The sequence below is a fragment of the Cheilinus undulatus genome, linkage group 15, assembly GCF_018320785.1.
Source record: "Cheilinus undulatus linkage group 15, ASM1832078v1, whole genome shotgun sequence".
Lineage (NCBI taxonomy): Eukaryota > Metazoa > Chordata > Actinopteri > Labriformes > Labridae > Cheilinus > Cheilinus undulatus.
Genome location: NC_054879.1, coordinates 31,000,644 through 31,017,197, shown reverse-complemented (window position 1 = coordinate 31,017,197; position 16,554 = coordinate 31,000,644). Strand labels below are relative to the sequence as shown.

The 16,554-nt window shown below is 40.9% G+C and overlaps 1 protein-coding gene across 1 annotated transcript in view; it reads right to left on the bottom strand.

The window, feature by feature from the left end:
• klf7b (Kruppel-like factor 7b) overlaps window positions 1-16,554 on the bottom strand; it is a 116,922-nt gene that overhangs the window by 30,798 nt on the left and 69,570 nt on the right. Inside the window, exon 2 of the mRNA XM_041807756.1 lies at window positions 10,457-11,108. Within this exon, the coding sequence (XP_041663690.1) occupies window positions 10,457-11,108 (652 nt within the window). The remainder of the gene's footprint in view (window positions 1-10,456; window positions 11,109-16,554) is intronic.

Genomic DNA, 16,554 nt, shown 5'->3' with positions numbered 1-16,554 from the left:
GTGTGTCAGGTTATCTGCTAATAGCTAGCTCTCACTGGGGGACTGTGGGCAGCCGGACACACTCCCACAGTGGATTTTAAACATGCCAGAAATCCATCTGACCAGTTGGGGGCAACTGGTCAGGCCATAGTTGAGTTGTGGTTGGCCATCAAACACCTCTGTACACTGCATGACAAGTGTTGCACAATGTTTTTGGAAATAATGGCCATGAAGTTCTCTGGGCTGAAGAAGAAAAGGATTATATCCAAACCAGGATCATCCTCACTGCACTGGCCTGCAGCCTCTTGTACTAATATTGATATTCTAGATAAAGCCTATCTGCAGGGGTTATAAAAGATTTGGTAAACTGTATGTATGGGGGAGTGCTAGGTCTGCCTTGAGGAACCAAAATATTCAAATTTTCATTAAAAATGGCCCTTATATCTTCAGTTTTAAAAGAAAAATCTGCAAATGTGTGCTTCTCTTACTTAGTAAAAGAAAGTCTCAGACAAATTCAAAGCATCTGATTCTTAAACAGATTTTTTTTTCTAGGATTTTAGTAAACCAGGAATCCTGAGTGTTGAATCTTCAGCAGTGATATTTGAAAGTGTGATTCCTCCTACTCACTCCTCAGAGTCTTCCTCACTCAGGACTGATATTTCCTGCATACAATAGAAAACCACTTGGCAGCTGATCCTGTTGGAGAAATTCTCCTCTCTCAACCTGCACGGCTCTGAGTCTGTGTAGATGTGGGGTATGAGCGGGGGCCGCAGGTGCCAGACAGGCGGCCGTTTCACACCCGTCCTCTGTAATTGGCCGGAGCACCCACTCTTCCTTCAATAGGGCCACTCTCAAACACACACACATATAGAAGCTATAGCACACACACTGTCGAAGGAATGAGGCAAGGCCAGTTTGGGCCTGACGCCACGGCAACCATGACGCCAGCCAATTATAGCACGGCAAGGCAAGGATGCGTGATAAAGTCACCTAGCAACTGAGAGAAAGAGAGAGAGGGGGGGTAGGAGAGAGAGAGAGAGGGAGAGAGAGATTAACAGGCATGGACAATCAAGCAGCCACCAACCAATTATGGAGGAGTGTGATGCAGTTGCTTGGCAACCCAAACTGAATGAGCAAGTAGAGGGAGAGAGAGAGAGCAGGTTGATTCAGTGGGCGTATAGATGAGTAAGGTGGTATATGTGAGTGAGTGGAGGTCTGGGATTACAGCGGGGGGTTTCCTAAATCCACACAAGTGGGGAGGCACCTGCTGAGGGCGGGGGTGGGGCAAAGGCTGAAGAATTAAAAAGTCAAACCTAAGTAAGAGTATCCATGCCAGAGGGCTTCAGTCATTTTAAACCATTTTTAAAAACAAAATTTCAGATAATTGCACATAAAAGAAAGATTTTTTTTTCACTACATTTTGGGGCGACTGTGGCTCAATAGATAGAACCCACTGACCTGCAATCAGAAGGTTGGATCCCAGCTCCTGCAGTCATATGTCAATGTGTCCTTGAGCAAGACACTTGTGTATGGGAGTGTATGAATGGGATAAGCTAATACGGATATTCAGACAACTAGAAAAGCACCATGCAAGCTCAAGTCCATTTACCATTACAATTTATTCACCTAGACTTTTTACAATCCCAATTTTTTTGAAAAGTGTTGCAACTATGTTTTCAAAGGGGACACACAGTATATCTTTCCTATTAAATATGGTTACTTTTTGCAAATCAACACATTTTTTTTCATATTTTACTTTGTGTCCCAACTTTTCAGGCATGAATGTATTTCCAAAATCAAAAAGCATGTTCCCTTAAATATGCTTCAGTTACATGAACCATCATGGGGAAAAAGAAACTCTGAAAACTGAAAGATAAACAGGGAGACGCTGTTAATGAATCATTTTGATTGGTAGAGAAGGTTCCCCTCTTTACAAATGGTGAGTTGGAATTTTGAGTTCAGGGGGTACTGGGAATTAAGTGGATGAATGGCATCCTGGAATTAGTTCCAAGACTAACTGGGATGCACCAAAGGCTACAATCCTCTACACTGTTTGAAGCATCAAATCCCAATCTCAGTGCTCTCAAAGGCCAAAGAGCCCCTAAATCCCCTTTGCAATCACAATTTTAGAAGTATATTAATATGAGTTGATGTACACACAAATAAAAGAACAGTACTTGTACTCATGCAATGATGTACCATTAAGGCTGTAGTGGGCACCTCTCCAGGTCTCAGTCCAAACTTTTCTGCTATGGGCTTGAACTAACAACCATCTGGTTTAAAAACAAAGTCCCTGAGGAAGGAACTTCTGCAGAACCCAGCAAATACAGCTGGTTTTTCCATTAGTTTATCAGGATCTCTGGAAAGTAACCAAACTGCAAAAAGCAGTGGAAAAATATATTAATGCATGCCCTCAAACTTCTGTAATGATGTATTATTAACCAGTTTGCCCTGCTTCTTTTGTTACATCTGAGGTCCAAATTGTGACTTTTTTTTTAATCAAATAAATTTTTCTTTAAAAATTTTCAGAAAATTGGGTTGTGATTTCTCATGACAGATGTAACGGTCAGTCTTTAGGCCGGACAAACTGAACCCCTGGACCAAAGACATCCCACTCATTCACTCCTTTCCCCTCGTCATTCCTTATTCTCTACCCTAATTTCCTATGATACCCACTGATCTATCCTGTCCAAATGAAGGCAAAAAGCCCAACAATGAAATTATTAAAGTGGGTAAAAACCAAGTTGTAACCTTCAGAGTTGAAAAAGATGCTAATGCATAAGTTCTACTAACTGGACTTCCTCAAGGGTCCACTTGAGGCTGGCTGCAAAAGCCAAGGAATCCTAATTAGGTCCCATGTTAACTGATTAGCTTAACTGCAGAAATAACTGTGTAAACAACAGAAATGTTATCACTCATCCATTCTGAGTACATGAAAGTGTCTTGATGTGGGTGTCAGGTCAGGTTTGGAAGCCAATGCCGGTTCGGCACTTTGCCGTGTCAACCTTGGCGCTGTACTACTCCGGCCTCCTGATGGCCATCGTCTCGGCCTGTACCAGGCCCAGGCTCCATCTGAGGGTGTGACAACTCTTAACAGCTGGATGAAATGAAATGGATCACTGTGTGTACATCAGGCATAACTTCCAAAAGGTAAGAAAATCTGTTTGCACACCTTAAATGTCAAAAGGGAACATTTAAATGTCAAACAACATTGAACTGCCAGACGTTTGAACATGTTGACAGACTCATGGCCTTAAGAAAGGTCTCACCACAAAAATCTCAAATCTGTGCATGGTTTGAACTCTTAAATTTGGTCAACAGAAGGGTTTGGAGAAGATAAATCCAAACAAACTCAGTTTATCTTCTAGAAAAAGATAGTTTGAAGTTTCTTTGTTGATGAATGAAGATATGCTGTAACAAATATCCTTTGTTAAGTCATTTTGGGGTTCTTTACAGATAAGGTAGCTTCCTTTACAGATAAATTTACAACTAGAATTCATATCATATTGTGATGTATCATATCCTTTCCTCTAATGGCATGTAGGGTAGTGTCCTTAAGTGTGGTGTCATAGCTTGGATGGTATAGTATGGTATTGTAATTCGTCTTTTGGTTGTATTGCATCATATATTATCATAACATGTCAGATCATTTTGTATTATATGTATTGTTATTTTTGTGTCATATCATGTTGTATCATATTACATCATTTTGTTTTGTGACATGCAGAGTTGTATTGTCTAAAATCATGTCATAACGTGTCCTGTGATCCGACATAATGTGGGTAACATATCGATCGTTTAAATTGATACTCATCATATCATATTGGATTTTTTGATGTATTGAACCGTCTCTTATTGTAACCTTTTTTTTTTAAGAACCTGTTGTTTCGTGTTGTGCTGTATCATATAATTGCCCACCAAATTAAACCACACCAGGTTGGTTCAAGGACAAGGGGGTTATATTAGTGTTCTGGAGTTGTTTTGAACAACTTACTTACTTTTGACCACAATATTGCCACACATTTAAATATGGAGGAGTTACAACTTCGACGTATGTAAATTAGACAGATTAAGAGTTGTTAGATGGAGCTAAACTAGCATTTTCCATCTTTTCCAGTCTTTGTTTCCAGCTTAACTTGTCTGTTTTACTCTGAAACAGTTATCTGACAGCAGCTGGGTGTATTTCCCAAAATGTTTAGTGTGCCCATGTTTGTCACAATGTGTTCACTAAGTGAATTTTGCAATAGTAGGACAAGACGCCCACACTGTGAGTAAATGCTCCCCTCAAAAATTTCATTAAGTATAGCTAGGACGTTTGAAAGACACTCTTAAACTCCTTCCAAAAACTGCACATCTATTCTTCTATCTTGGCTGCCAAGTGTGTTGTTAAGTGAATTGTTTTTGGCCTGCTGCTTCAATAACAAGGATGATACAATTATTACTGTTTTTCAGAGATCCTATCTGATCCAAGAGAGTGAAAAAGACAACGAGTAGGCTGGAAAAACCCTGGCTTTGACTCAGAACATCTTCTTTGTACTTGAAAGCTTCACTTAATTAATTGGTGCATGTTTAAATGCAGCAGCTCATCCCTACTTGAACATTTTCATTCAGTATCAGGATATATACCTGAATTCACATTGTAGCTGCAGCTCAGGGATATGGTATTGGATCCAAACAGAGGAAAATTATTACCAACATTATGTGGAATTGCAGCACATGCACTGTATCCTCCTGACAGACCTCGCTGTAATGATGTTTCTAATGGCCTCTGGTGTGCTCTCTGTGACAGTAAGTGCATTGATGTTGCGCAGGCTTTCTGCAGTTGCTCCTCCCTGCAGTCTCTGCTACGCTAATCCCTCCCTACATGTATGTTCAATGATTTATGGTCATAATAACCCAAAAAGAGGATTAAGCTAATTAAACCACAGTGCTGTGCTTGTAGTGAACACATCGGGAGGGAATACGCCGCCCCCACATTTATATCACGCACACACATATATGGAGCAAAGAGGCTGCATGGCTTCAGGGTGTCTTTCTTTCCTCAGTGAATGATCCTGCCTCTAAAGCTCGACTTTGGTTGGCATGACTCGACTGTAGAACCACCAGATTAAAGATACTGCAGCTAGCGGCCAGGCTAAGTGGAAGCTAGCAGCTATATTCTGAATAATAAAGCTACAGCTGCAGGTTCCCGAGGCTATGCTAGGTGCTGCCCTGGAATGTAATGCTATACTTAAAGCCATGCTATGGTGGCTAGGATCATATAAGCCTGTAACACGCTGGATTAATGATGCCCAGGTTGCCAGTATTAATACAGGAGAAGGTCTGTAGGCTATGCAGCATAATCCAAGAGAACACCAAGGAAACTGCGAACACTGGGTGATGACTACCAGAGGCCATGAACCACTACAGATATTGTAAATGATGCTGCGGCTAACACTAAAGTTGAATAATGCTAGCTTCAGGTGGTACAAGTCTGCACGGGCCTCATGCTGTAGATAAATGATGGATTCAGCCTCAGTAGGGTAAAATATGTCCAATCCAGGAGGAATTTTGTCATGAAAACTGATTACTGGACTCCTAAAAGTGAACAAATCTGTGGTAAACAGGGTTCTGTCATTTTATAAGCGGTAAGGTAGCTCGAGGCAACAAACATAAATCAAAACAACCTGCAGAGTGAATAAGTATGTTTTCAGACAAACTATTTTACAGTTTAAAGCTGTGCTGAGGTGTCATATGAGTTTAGCTTGCACTGAAAATGACAGGAGGCAGATAACACAAGGCAACACACCAGACAGCAGTACTCAGTTTTCTGTGAATACATGGCACATTAATGTCACATTTCTGTGAGTAAGGCTGCCTATAAGGGGGGATAAAAGGGAGAGCTTTCTGGTATCAAGCAAAATGTGGGGGCCATAGAGATCAGCAAAATCATGGTCAAGTTTAAAGTTAAGCTGTGATAACCATATCTGATAAAAACACTATTGTCAAAGTGACAAATACCTGTAATATTTATGATTGCCTTAGTATATAGCTTTCTTCAACATGTTGAAGACAGAGGCAGCAACAGGTAGAAAGTGGCAAAAATGGCAGAACAGGTGGTGAAATATGCAGAAAAGTTGTTGGGAAGGTTTACAGGAGCAAAAAAATGGCAAAAATGTGGCTATAATAGGCAAAAATGGTCAGGAAATATGGTTGAAAGATGCTGAAAAAAAAGGTTTACATGGCAAAAATGGGTTGACAGAGGCAACAACAGGTAGAAAGTGGCAAAAACGGGCAGGGCAGGTGGTGAAATTTGCAGAAAAAGTGTTGGGAAGGGTTAAAATAGCAGATATAATGGGCAGAAACGGTGGTGAAATATGATTAAAAATGGTGAAAAAAAGGTTTAAATGGCAAAAATGGCTTTAAAGTTGTTAAATGGATAAGAGATGATGAAATGTGAGTTAAAAATGGTATAAAATGATTAATAGGTGCAAAAAATGCAGAAATAGTGTACAAAAGGGGTTGAAAAGTGGCAAAATAGCTGGGCAGAAAATGTGGTGACATAGGATTCAAACATGACAAAAGGGTTAAAATGGCAAAAATGTGATCAGAATGGCAAAACTAGGCAGGAAATGTAGTTACATAGGATTGAAATACAGCAAAAAAAGGGTTAATGAGGCAAAAATGTGCAGAAAAGTGTTGGTAAGGGTTTAAGAAGTGGAAAAATTGCTGAAAAGTGGCATTAATTGGCATGAAAGGCAACGTAACAGGGGGTTAAATTGTGTCTCTAAATTGCCCGTAAGTGTAAGTGTAGCCACCTGTTTGTGTCTATCAGCCTTTTGACTGACTGGTGACCAATCCATAATATACTCCAGCTACTGCTCAATGAAAGCAACCCTGCAGAGGATATGCATTATGGACGATGTATATATAAACGGATGTCAAACAAAGCTGTTTAAAATCGTTTATTCATGGACTGATGGCAAAAAAATCTCTCTTTACTTGGTTCAATTTCCTTTTCCCATGTCCTATAAGCAATAACTCTTAAGCTATTACTCTTTAAACTGAGGCAAATCATCACTACATAATCTGTATTTGTCAAATTTGTTCCCACTTACTGTATACGTCTTATTCTTTAGCCTCACTCTACACGCACTAACACTTTGGAAAGCTCACAGCAAATGGCCCCTGGACACATTAGCCTGGTGTGTGGTCTATCTGAGGGTCAGTAAGAGGGCAGCTGTAGTTAGCAGGCAAAGCTGCGTGTCAGAGTCGGTTGGACACAGCTGAATTCGCAATGTCATTTACTACCACTCTATCAATCATCAGGCAATTATTGAGGCAAGGTTTTTTGGCACTGAGCTGGAATCAAGGCTCACAAGGAAATTAATAAAGCTGGAGGATCGACAGAGAAGCAGGAGAGGGAGGGGAAGGTCCTAATCTCTAATGAAGAAAAATGAAGTCTGAGATGTTGTCTATGCCATTTTCTCCTGAAACTCAACCAAGTCAACCAAAAATTTAAAGATCTTTTGGGTACATGGGCTCGGTTTTGTGCTTTTCTCAAGGCCTAAGGTGTAAGTACAGGACAAAAGTTGATACATTCTCATTCAACGGGGGGGAAGTGTCTGAAGACGTTGTCATTCTTAACTGTGTTGGCTCTGAACCCAATCACATCAGCAAAAATGGACGAGCTTGTGTCGACAGTGGAGGAGTTTTAGTCACTCTCATTTATGGTCACCTTATTCTAGCGGACTGAAAGTTACTGGACAAGCTGTTTGAACTTGAACAAGGTCATCATTTTATATTCATGATGCCAGATTTCCCAGACATCATCAGACGATTAGTATCTTTCGTGTTGATGCTTTGCCAGGCGTGCACTGCAGCCAGCTCTGCTTTTATTTCAAGGCTGCTCATTTGCCTGCAGTCTGGTCTTTGGCAGCAAAACACACAATCAGTTGGACTGAGGTCTTGTGATTCAACCGGACATCCAAAAATGTTTAGCTATAAAACTGCTTGGTTGCCTCGTCTGTATTTATTCTGCTGCATTGTCCTCAAAGTTGGGAGAACTACAGCCATTTTTGAGCTCTACTTTAATGCAGATTGAACATTTTTATGGTGTCATGCTTTGAATCTGACTGTCATGGAAATAATAATACTTTTAAAAGAGGGAGGCAGTAGATGGCCTCACATTTAGGTCATGTGACCCATTTACAGAGACAGCGGTCCTGGAAGTGGGTAGCCTGGGTTTGACTCTTACTCTTGGCCCCTTTCTTGCATGTCATTCCTCAGTCGCTACTTAAATTTCCTACTCTATCCACTGTGAAAGCTGCTTTAAATGTTAGCTATTTCCTAAATCGTTTCAAATTTTTTAGTAATTAATTCTCAAGGGGTGGCATCGAAATTTCATTGCATGTTGTCTTGCACATCAGTATAAAGTTAAAAAAGCTGGACTGCAGTCACATGATCCTGATGGCTTGCAAAAGTCAGACTGAGGGCAGGAAGTGAAGAATACCTGAAGGCTGGCTGCACCTCTTTAGCAGCTTTTCTCCCTTGTTTTATAATAACCATGCTTGTAATGAAAGCACTGATCTATTATGAAACCTTGTGGGATTGGCAACTGAGAAATGATGTCTTATTTGTGATTGTGCTGCTTCTATGAGCCAGCTGTTTTATATGAAAGACGAGAGCTGGCTCCTGCTTGAGAGCCACTGTCCTTTTTTTAAGTTTTGTTGTTATTTGATCCACATTTAAAAAGCCAAACTGGAACAGAATGAATAACTATTCAGGAGCTAAAAGAGCTGCTCTTATTACTTAGCTGAGCCAAATGATCTAGGTTGAGCTGAGCTAGGTTGAACCTAGACTAGGGTTAAGTATTGAAATCCAGTACCGACATGTTACCAGTATTTACACATGTGATACCAACTAGACTGAATTACAATGCAGATATTGATACTTATTTTTGATACTCTGCTACCCCAGTGTGATTCCCTGCCACCCCAACGTCTTCAAATGGTTTTCGTTCTGGAGTATTGTCTCTGCTCTGCTCGCATTTTCCTACCTAGTAAATAATCACATTAACAGACACATTGACACCTTACTGTTGGTCTCTGACACAATCCCAGTTTATACATTTTGTGTGAACTTCTTACATAAAGGACTGTTTTCATTTTCTCATCCCCTGTTCTGCTAGCATCTTTTAAAAATAATCTGCAAATCATTTATGACATTGGAAAAAAAAAAAACCCTTTGATACCCAGCCCTAACCTGGACAGACGTCAGCTGTGGAAACACAAGCATGATCAGGGTTTACTGTGCCAAACTGCACTGAACCAAATCAGACCGTCTGTTAAAACTGAATTAAAATTGAAAAAGCACAACATTTCAATATCACTTCTCTCACACTAAGTTTGATAAAAAATTTGTGATACTTTAATGATTTTCAATACAAAATAAACAAAATAGCATGCATTTTTTTTTTCAGTGAACAGAAAAGTCCCTATGTAATGCAAACGTACAGATGTATCTCATCCAATGTGATGTTGTGTGATGGCACAAAGCTTTGTCTGCTCTGAGGTTGTTAAAATAAGATTTGCACATATTAACTACAATCATGAACACATCCAGATAACTCATGCAGTGATCTTTGGGTAAGACCATTTGTGTTTATGGCTATTTTGTTTGGATTTAACAGCATAGGAATTGAAATTAATGTTAATTTTGACCAGAATGTAACACAATTTTTTTCATGTCAGTCCTGGGGGGGCTTGAACTTTCTTAGATACAAGTAGGAAAAAAGGCTGGGAACCACTGCTTTAAAAAAAACAAAAACCCAGTCAACACCTCCTCACAAACATGCAGGAAAGAGCATGATTTTCTTTGATTGTTGCCAAAGTCACGCCTTGTCCTTCCTACTTGGTGTCTCTTTGCTCTTCCTTTCATAACAGCCACTAAACCACTCTGGTTTTATTCACTGGTCAGCAAACACAGCAGTTTCATTCTGCCATTGTAGAATCTGACACAGTTCACACCTTTACATTAGTGTCTGTTGTAAACAGATAGAGCAGAAAAGGCAGACAGCAATATCATCTGGTGTCTCTGTTTCCAAGTGCCGATCTGTTTGTTAACTGTAAGTACATCACTTCAAAAAGGCTGACAGTCTCTGAATTACCTAAATCAAAAATCAACGATAAAGACGGGGAGCTGAATCGCTGCATGCTTGTCTTCTTCGGTAATTTATTAGAAAAAAACAGTTGAAAGTGTATACATTATAATGGGGCAAAATCTGAGTTATTGTAGCTAGAATTATGAGATAAAGTGTGTCATGTGTTCAGTGACTCTTCCTAATGAATAAGTTGGATATCAAGATAACCACCTTATAGTGCTCAGTTTACTTATTGCCATGGCAAAAGAAGGTACGAGTACTGTCTCAAAGTTAAACGTTCTGGAATGGTGACGCTCTAAATTTGGAAAAAATGAACCATCGTTTAGGGGATCTTACCTGTGTGAGTCCTCTGATGTGCCTTCAGATGGGAGCTCTTGGTGTAAACCTTCCTGCAGCCGTTGAACTGGCACCGGTGGACTCTCTTCTTGTTCTCCGGTATGTCTCCTCCCAGACTTCCTCCTCCTCCCTGCTCGCTGTCACTGAGGGCTCCTCCTCGGCTCGGCGGTGACGGTAACGCTCGCGCTGCCACCAGTTTCGCCGCCCCTAACCCGACCTTCTTCGCCACAAGTTTGAGCGTTAGTGTGCCGTCTGCTGTCGCAGTCAGTGTTTGCGTGGGTTTGATGAGGTGGCGGCCTAGCTCCGGTGACGATGGCGGTGTTAGGGATGTAACAGCTGCGCTAAGCTGTGCGGCACTGACTCCTGCGAGGACGTGATCTTTTGTCATGAGGGGTTCGGTCCCTGCCTCTGACTGGGTCTTGCTGGGGTTGGGCACGTGGAGGATTTTGGCCTGAACCTTGGGAAGCGTTACCAGGAGTGGAGGCGGGCTGGGTTGGTCAGGGAGGCTGGGGAGGAGGGGATCCATCAGGTCCTCGTCACTGTCACCACCCTGCATGAAGGCTGGCGTTAAAAGGCAGTCCAGCTCCTCATCAAAGAGTTCTGAGAGTCGCTTGGGCTCCGTTTGTAGATACCGCTCCAGCTCTAGACATGTCTGCAAGAAACAGAAGCACAGAGAGCCAAAAGTTAGACAGAAATACACTCTGCAACTGTATGAACAGAGTTTACTCATGCATGATGTTTTGTCTCTATTGGGATCAGGTCATCCTGAACAATGATGCCCCGCAGAGGCTTGGAGCACTACTTTAACAATTCTGGTATTGTTGACTTTGTTATCAGTTTTTAGTCATATTTTGAACTCAGTGAAGTGAAAATCTGCTGCCCCGATTCTCCTCAACATGTCTCTATAGGAAACTGATACCCATCAACTCTTAGGCATCGAAGGACTCAGTTGTGCTCAACTCTGACTTGTAAATTGCAATGCACTGAGTCCAGGAACATCACACCTTTATTTCTCATTGTATCCATGTACCTAAAATATGTACTCCACTGCTTTGCTCAGACTGTGCACACCATGCCCTACTGTAGCATTGATGCAATGTAGGACAGCAGAGCAGTCAAAGGAGCTGGAATCACAGGATTACAACATCACAGGAGAATGACGAGATCACTCGAGAGTTGCAAACAGGATAGAAATACAGAAACAACAGGTAGATGCAAAGCAGTGCACATGCATGCATAGAAATAAGTTCCCTGCCTTTTATATTTTTTGTTTTAATGCCTTTATTATGGAGAGGACATTAGATAGAGTTCGAAACTGGGTATAGAGAGACGAATTCCTCATTAAGGGCCCAGGCTGGGCTGGGAGTCAAAGACATCCTGCAGCATAACTGTATTTCTTCCCTGGATTTTGAGTTTTTGTTTAGTTTTCTTGCAATAAACTCAGAACAACTTCCCTCAGTGCAGAACCACTGCACAAATCACAAGAGATGCACTGCCAGGCCTTGGACAAGCCCCCCTTTTAATAAAAAGTAAACTTATGCAGCTGATTTACCAACTATAATATCACTGTTTACTTTGAATATGTTTTTGACATAATGGGGAGGAAAAGCTGATAAAAAGTGGAGCTGTTAACCTGCATCTCTCAGCAAACACACAGTGAAATAATGGGGCGAAGCCCTCTCAATGTGGGGTCAGGACGAGACACTGAAAAGGGTCCGCCAGATGCCTTCCAAACACCAAAGAATATTTCAAAATGATTTCAACATGTATATTTTAACTCTGTTCTAAACATATATACATACAATTAGTTAAATGTGAAATAAAAACTTGGTAATTTGTTGAGATTTATGCTGAAAACAAAGTAATGTTAAAAAATCTTTCAGATATAAGTCTGCAAACAACTAAACTTGAGTGTGCATAGCTTTGTTCAACTATGCTTTAACCATCCTCAGGAACAGCGGGGGTCACCGGTATCTGGCATGTTTATTTTGGGGGTCATGGGTTGAAAAGTTTGAGAACCCCTGCACTAGGGAACGAATAAAGGAGGCATGCAGTGACATACAGTTAAAGAAATAAGAAGCAAATACTTCTATTGATCATTTGTTCTAATGCAACTTATTTTTCCTATGAAGGGAGAGTGAAAAACAATGCAGACTGTAGCCTCTGTTAACAGACTACAGATCCGATCATCAGCTTCTCAGCCTTGTTGCGTTTTGATCCTAAACAAGAAATCGGCCACGTCTGTAATACAGGCCTCAACGTTGTGCTCATTCAGATCTTATTTGAACTGATATCTGTCAATAAAACAACACAGAATTGTAGTTTAAACTTCAATATATCAGCTAACATTAAAAAATGTCAGGCTACACGACAACATGCAAAGGCTAAGGTAGGGTTGGCTGAAAGTTTTGGGTCTGATCTAAGCTCTTGAATGTTCATAACCTCCAGGCTACCGGCACCATTCTTTTCTTGATGATTTTGCACATCCTAGTACAGTTATTGACCACCATAACAAGGTCTTGATTTTAACCTTGACACTATCGGTTTATTCCATCCAAATGGGGCCTTCCAACATGATCAACATCAATCATCCTCTGATCTGCACCATCTTTGAAAAAGGTCTGGCAAAGTTAAGACAACCCTACTTACTTAATTGGAAGGCTTTCTCTTGCATTGTATCCTTGAGTTCTAATGAATGCATTTCCTTCCTTTATAAAGTTTTACAAAGCTGCTTTTTCAAAACTAGAAACCTGTTGGTTTACATTCATCAGTTCCTTTTAAAGTCTGTCGGCCCACTTGTGTGTATCTTTGCCAGCAGCACCTGTTACTTGTGGATTGGCGAGACATAAAACAGACTGGGCAACTACTTAACAACTCTATAGCTGCCCATATACAGGTGGAAACACAACAGGGAATGCTTACGGAGAGAAAGACTGTGGCCATACTAAGAGTAACACAATTGTAGGAAGTGGGACAAGTATCAAAGCTCTGAAGAACAATTATCCACCAGTCGTTTGAGTAAAAACATTGATTGTCAACAGATGGACGAAACAACTCATTCAGCCAGCAATTCAAGGAGAATCTTTTATTGCTGGTTTGTTCAGTTTTTTTCCACCAAACCTGTCACTTCTGTACACCCTGTGTACGTGTGTATTTAAATCCAGATACTGACTGCAGGCTCTATATTTCTCCGCAGCTGTTGACCATGCCACCTGGCACACGGCGGTCCTGAGAGAAGAAGGATTTAGTCTGTGATTGATTGCTGCTGCCTGGGCGAGCTCTCTGGAGCCCTGAACTGTGGAAGCCTTGCCTGTTTCCCTCAGCTCACCCAAATCAACCAGCCATGGAAGTTATATCACAAGGTGGAGGAAGGAAGGAGAGCGGGATGATGGAGGGAAAGTCAAACAGAGGAATGAGGGTGAAGGAAGAGAGATATATGGAGAGAAAGGAGGGAGAATGCGTGTGGAAATCAGTGATTGTTGTTTCAACCTTTATCCTGAGATAACTAAGACATCTGTGCTATTTTTTGGCAGCTTGCCAGCATGCCAGGCTTTGGCAGCAGGGAAGAATCACCACAGTTGTTGGTGCAGTGGCCTCTTTTGGTCAAGGGCATCAGCCACATTACCTCAGTGGATCTGAGCTGAACACCTTCAGGTTACTGACCTACTTTCTAATTCTAAAGCCCTTTTCAGACCAACAATTTAAGACAAACTGAACCTTGCGATGGGCCACTGTGCAACACTGTGAAGCAGATGTACCTATGATGATATAAAAAAAAAAGTAGAGCCCAATTTGACTGACTGAACACAATCACAATCAAACACCTCCTAACAATGCTCCCTTAAAGTTATATCATATCATATGACTCAGAAGTCTTCCTAGGCATCTTTTTGACACTTTTTATTGCTTCAAAATTGGTTAAAACCCACTGACAGATGCAAAGGGTCTGCATAGCAATAGCTTATGAAAAAATAAATTATAACTGGAGGTACAAGGATCTGGCCTGATGCCAGGGATTTGTAATATTTTTTATTCAAAATGATTATTAAATGATTCTTATTTTAAGGTTTTAACTGAAACTTTTATTAAAAAAAACAACCTTTTAATGCAAACCTTTTACTTGAAATAAGAGGACAGTTAACTTTGCAAAGCAGATGGATTGGCCAGGCTCCACATCTGTCATCAGGCAAATCCATCTTGCAAAACTCCAATTTGGAACAATAGTGCCCCGTCTGAAATCAAACCTGACCAATCAGTGTCATTTGAGGAGAACAAGGCTGTAGCTAAGGACGGGATTTTATTGTATTGGAAGACGATAGCAATGGCTGCCACCAGTGTAGGGATTAGCTTGGATGTATAGTATGGCAGGTTTATCAGAACTGGACCACATTTCTTTATGAAATAAAGAGCAAAAAAACTTTTCATGATAAAAAAGATGTTTTTGCTCTCGATGGTTTAGTTGTTCTGAAAGCTGATCGCAATAGCTACCACCAGTGTAGCAATTAGCTTGGATGCAGCTATAGTAAAGCGGCAGTTTAATCAGTACTGGGTCACATTCATTCATTTAAACAAGAGCAAAGAGCCACACTGAAAGCTTTTATCTCTGTAGAAGATATTTTCACACTTCCTCCCTACCAGCCTTAGCATGAGTTTTATCCACCAACACCATTCATAAACTATAGTGTCACATACCTACCAGAGCTGTGCTTCCCTACAACCTCATTTTGTCTTTTCACTCTGATTGACCAGCAATGACTGTAACAGATAGGTCGTTCGACCAATCACCTTCTGAGAATGTTTTGAAAAGTCCTGTCCTTACCAAACACTTTGAATGGGAGCTTTCTCAGATGAATGTAAAATATACCCATGCAATGGATATTAAACACAGTCTATTTGGCGTGTCAGGTATTAAGTCTAATATTATTTTTATTTAATGAAATGCAATTAGAAGATAACTCTCAGTTTCTCATTGAGGCTGAAACCCACTTTGATGCATTGTGATATCGCTTAAATCGTTGGCTTGGAAACTGTAATCAAATGATATCCTGAGGCCAGTAAGTGAAGGTGCACAGCACAAAGAGAAACAACTCTCTGTGCTTCACTTTCTACTTCTACTTTTCTGTCTTGTAGCAGCATAACCTGAAGCGTATGTAATGAAGGAGGACGGTGGTACTCAGTTACTAGCTAAGAATGCAATTATGCTTTTGAGCATTCTTCTGGGCTTTCCATGAGTGATTTGACACAACAGTTTAAGTAAAGACATCCCTTCTTTTGTCATTTTTTCCCAGTTTTTCTTGGAGCAGTATCCTAGTAAAGAGGAACTGGTGTTGCCTCTGATAAGCAGAGCAAACATTAATGACTGAAACTGTCCCAGATGTATGTTACCTTGGACCAAAGTGTCTAAAATTACATTACGATGTTGTAGCTGGTATGACCAGTCTCCTGTTTTGCTGTTACAACACATGATAAGTCCACGTTCTAAAACCAGCTGTTGATGACGTGACAAACTGAACTGAAAGCAACTACATCAGCTGGCCTGATCTGAGCTGCAGTGATTAAGTTCTCACATCTGTAATCTTCTAAAACAGTCTTATTGTGTCACCAATCTTTGGCTTAAAAGGCACTACCTCTCCTCTCCTTATTTTTCAGTTTCTTCTTCTGCCTGAATCCTCCTGCTAGAACTACAAACTGCACTTCTGAGGTCTACATGGCCCAGTTTACTCAATCTGGCTCCTGCTTTGATCTAAAACACCTGCAACACTTGTTTTATTGAATTCCTGTTCCTTATCCAGCGGGGAAAACAAGACAGGTGTATCTGTTGTTGCTTGAAGAGCTATAGATTTAAAAACCAATCCTTCAGCTCTATGATGTAGCACCCAAATCCTTCAGTGCGATCATTTCTGTGATGTTTGTTTTTGTGTATAGAGAGGAGGAAAGGCCACAGCTCCATAACTGTGCACTCAGCGCTTTCTTTGCAGGCTACCTGGCTCCTGCAGCGTCCTGCAGAATTGAGCTCATACTGTATCCACTCTGAAAATGAATTTCCTCTGTTTGGCCAATGGCCTCTGGCAGCAGACGCTTCTCATCCTGATCCCCTG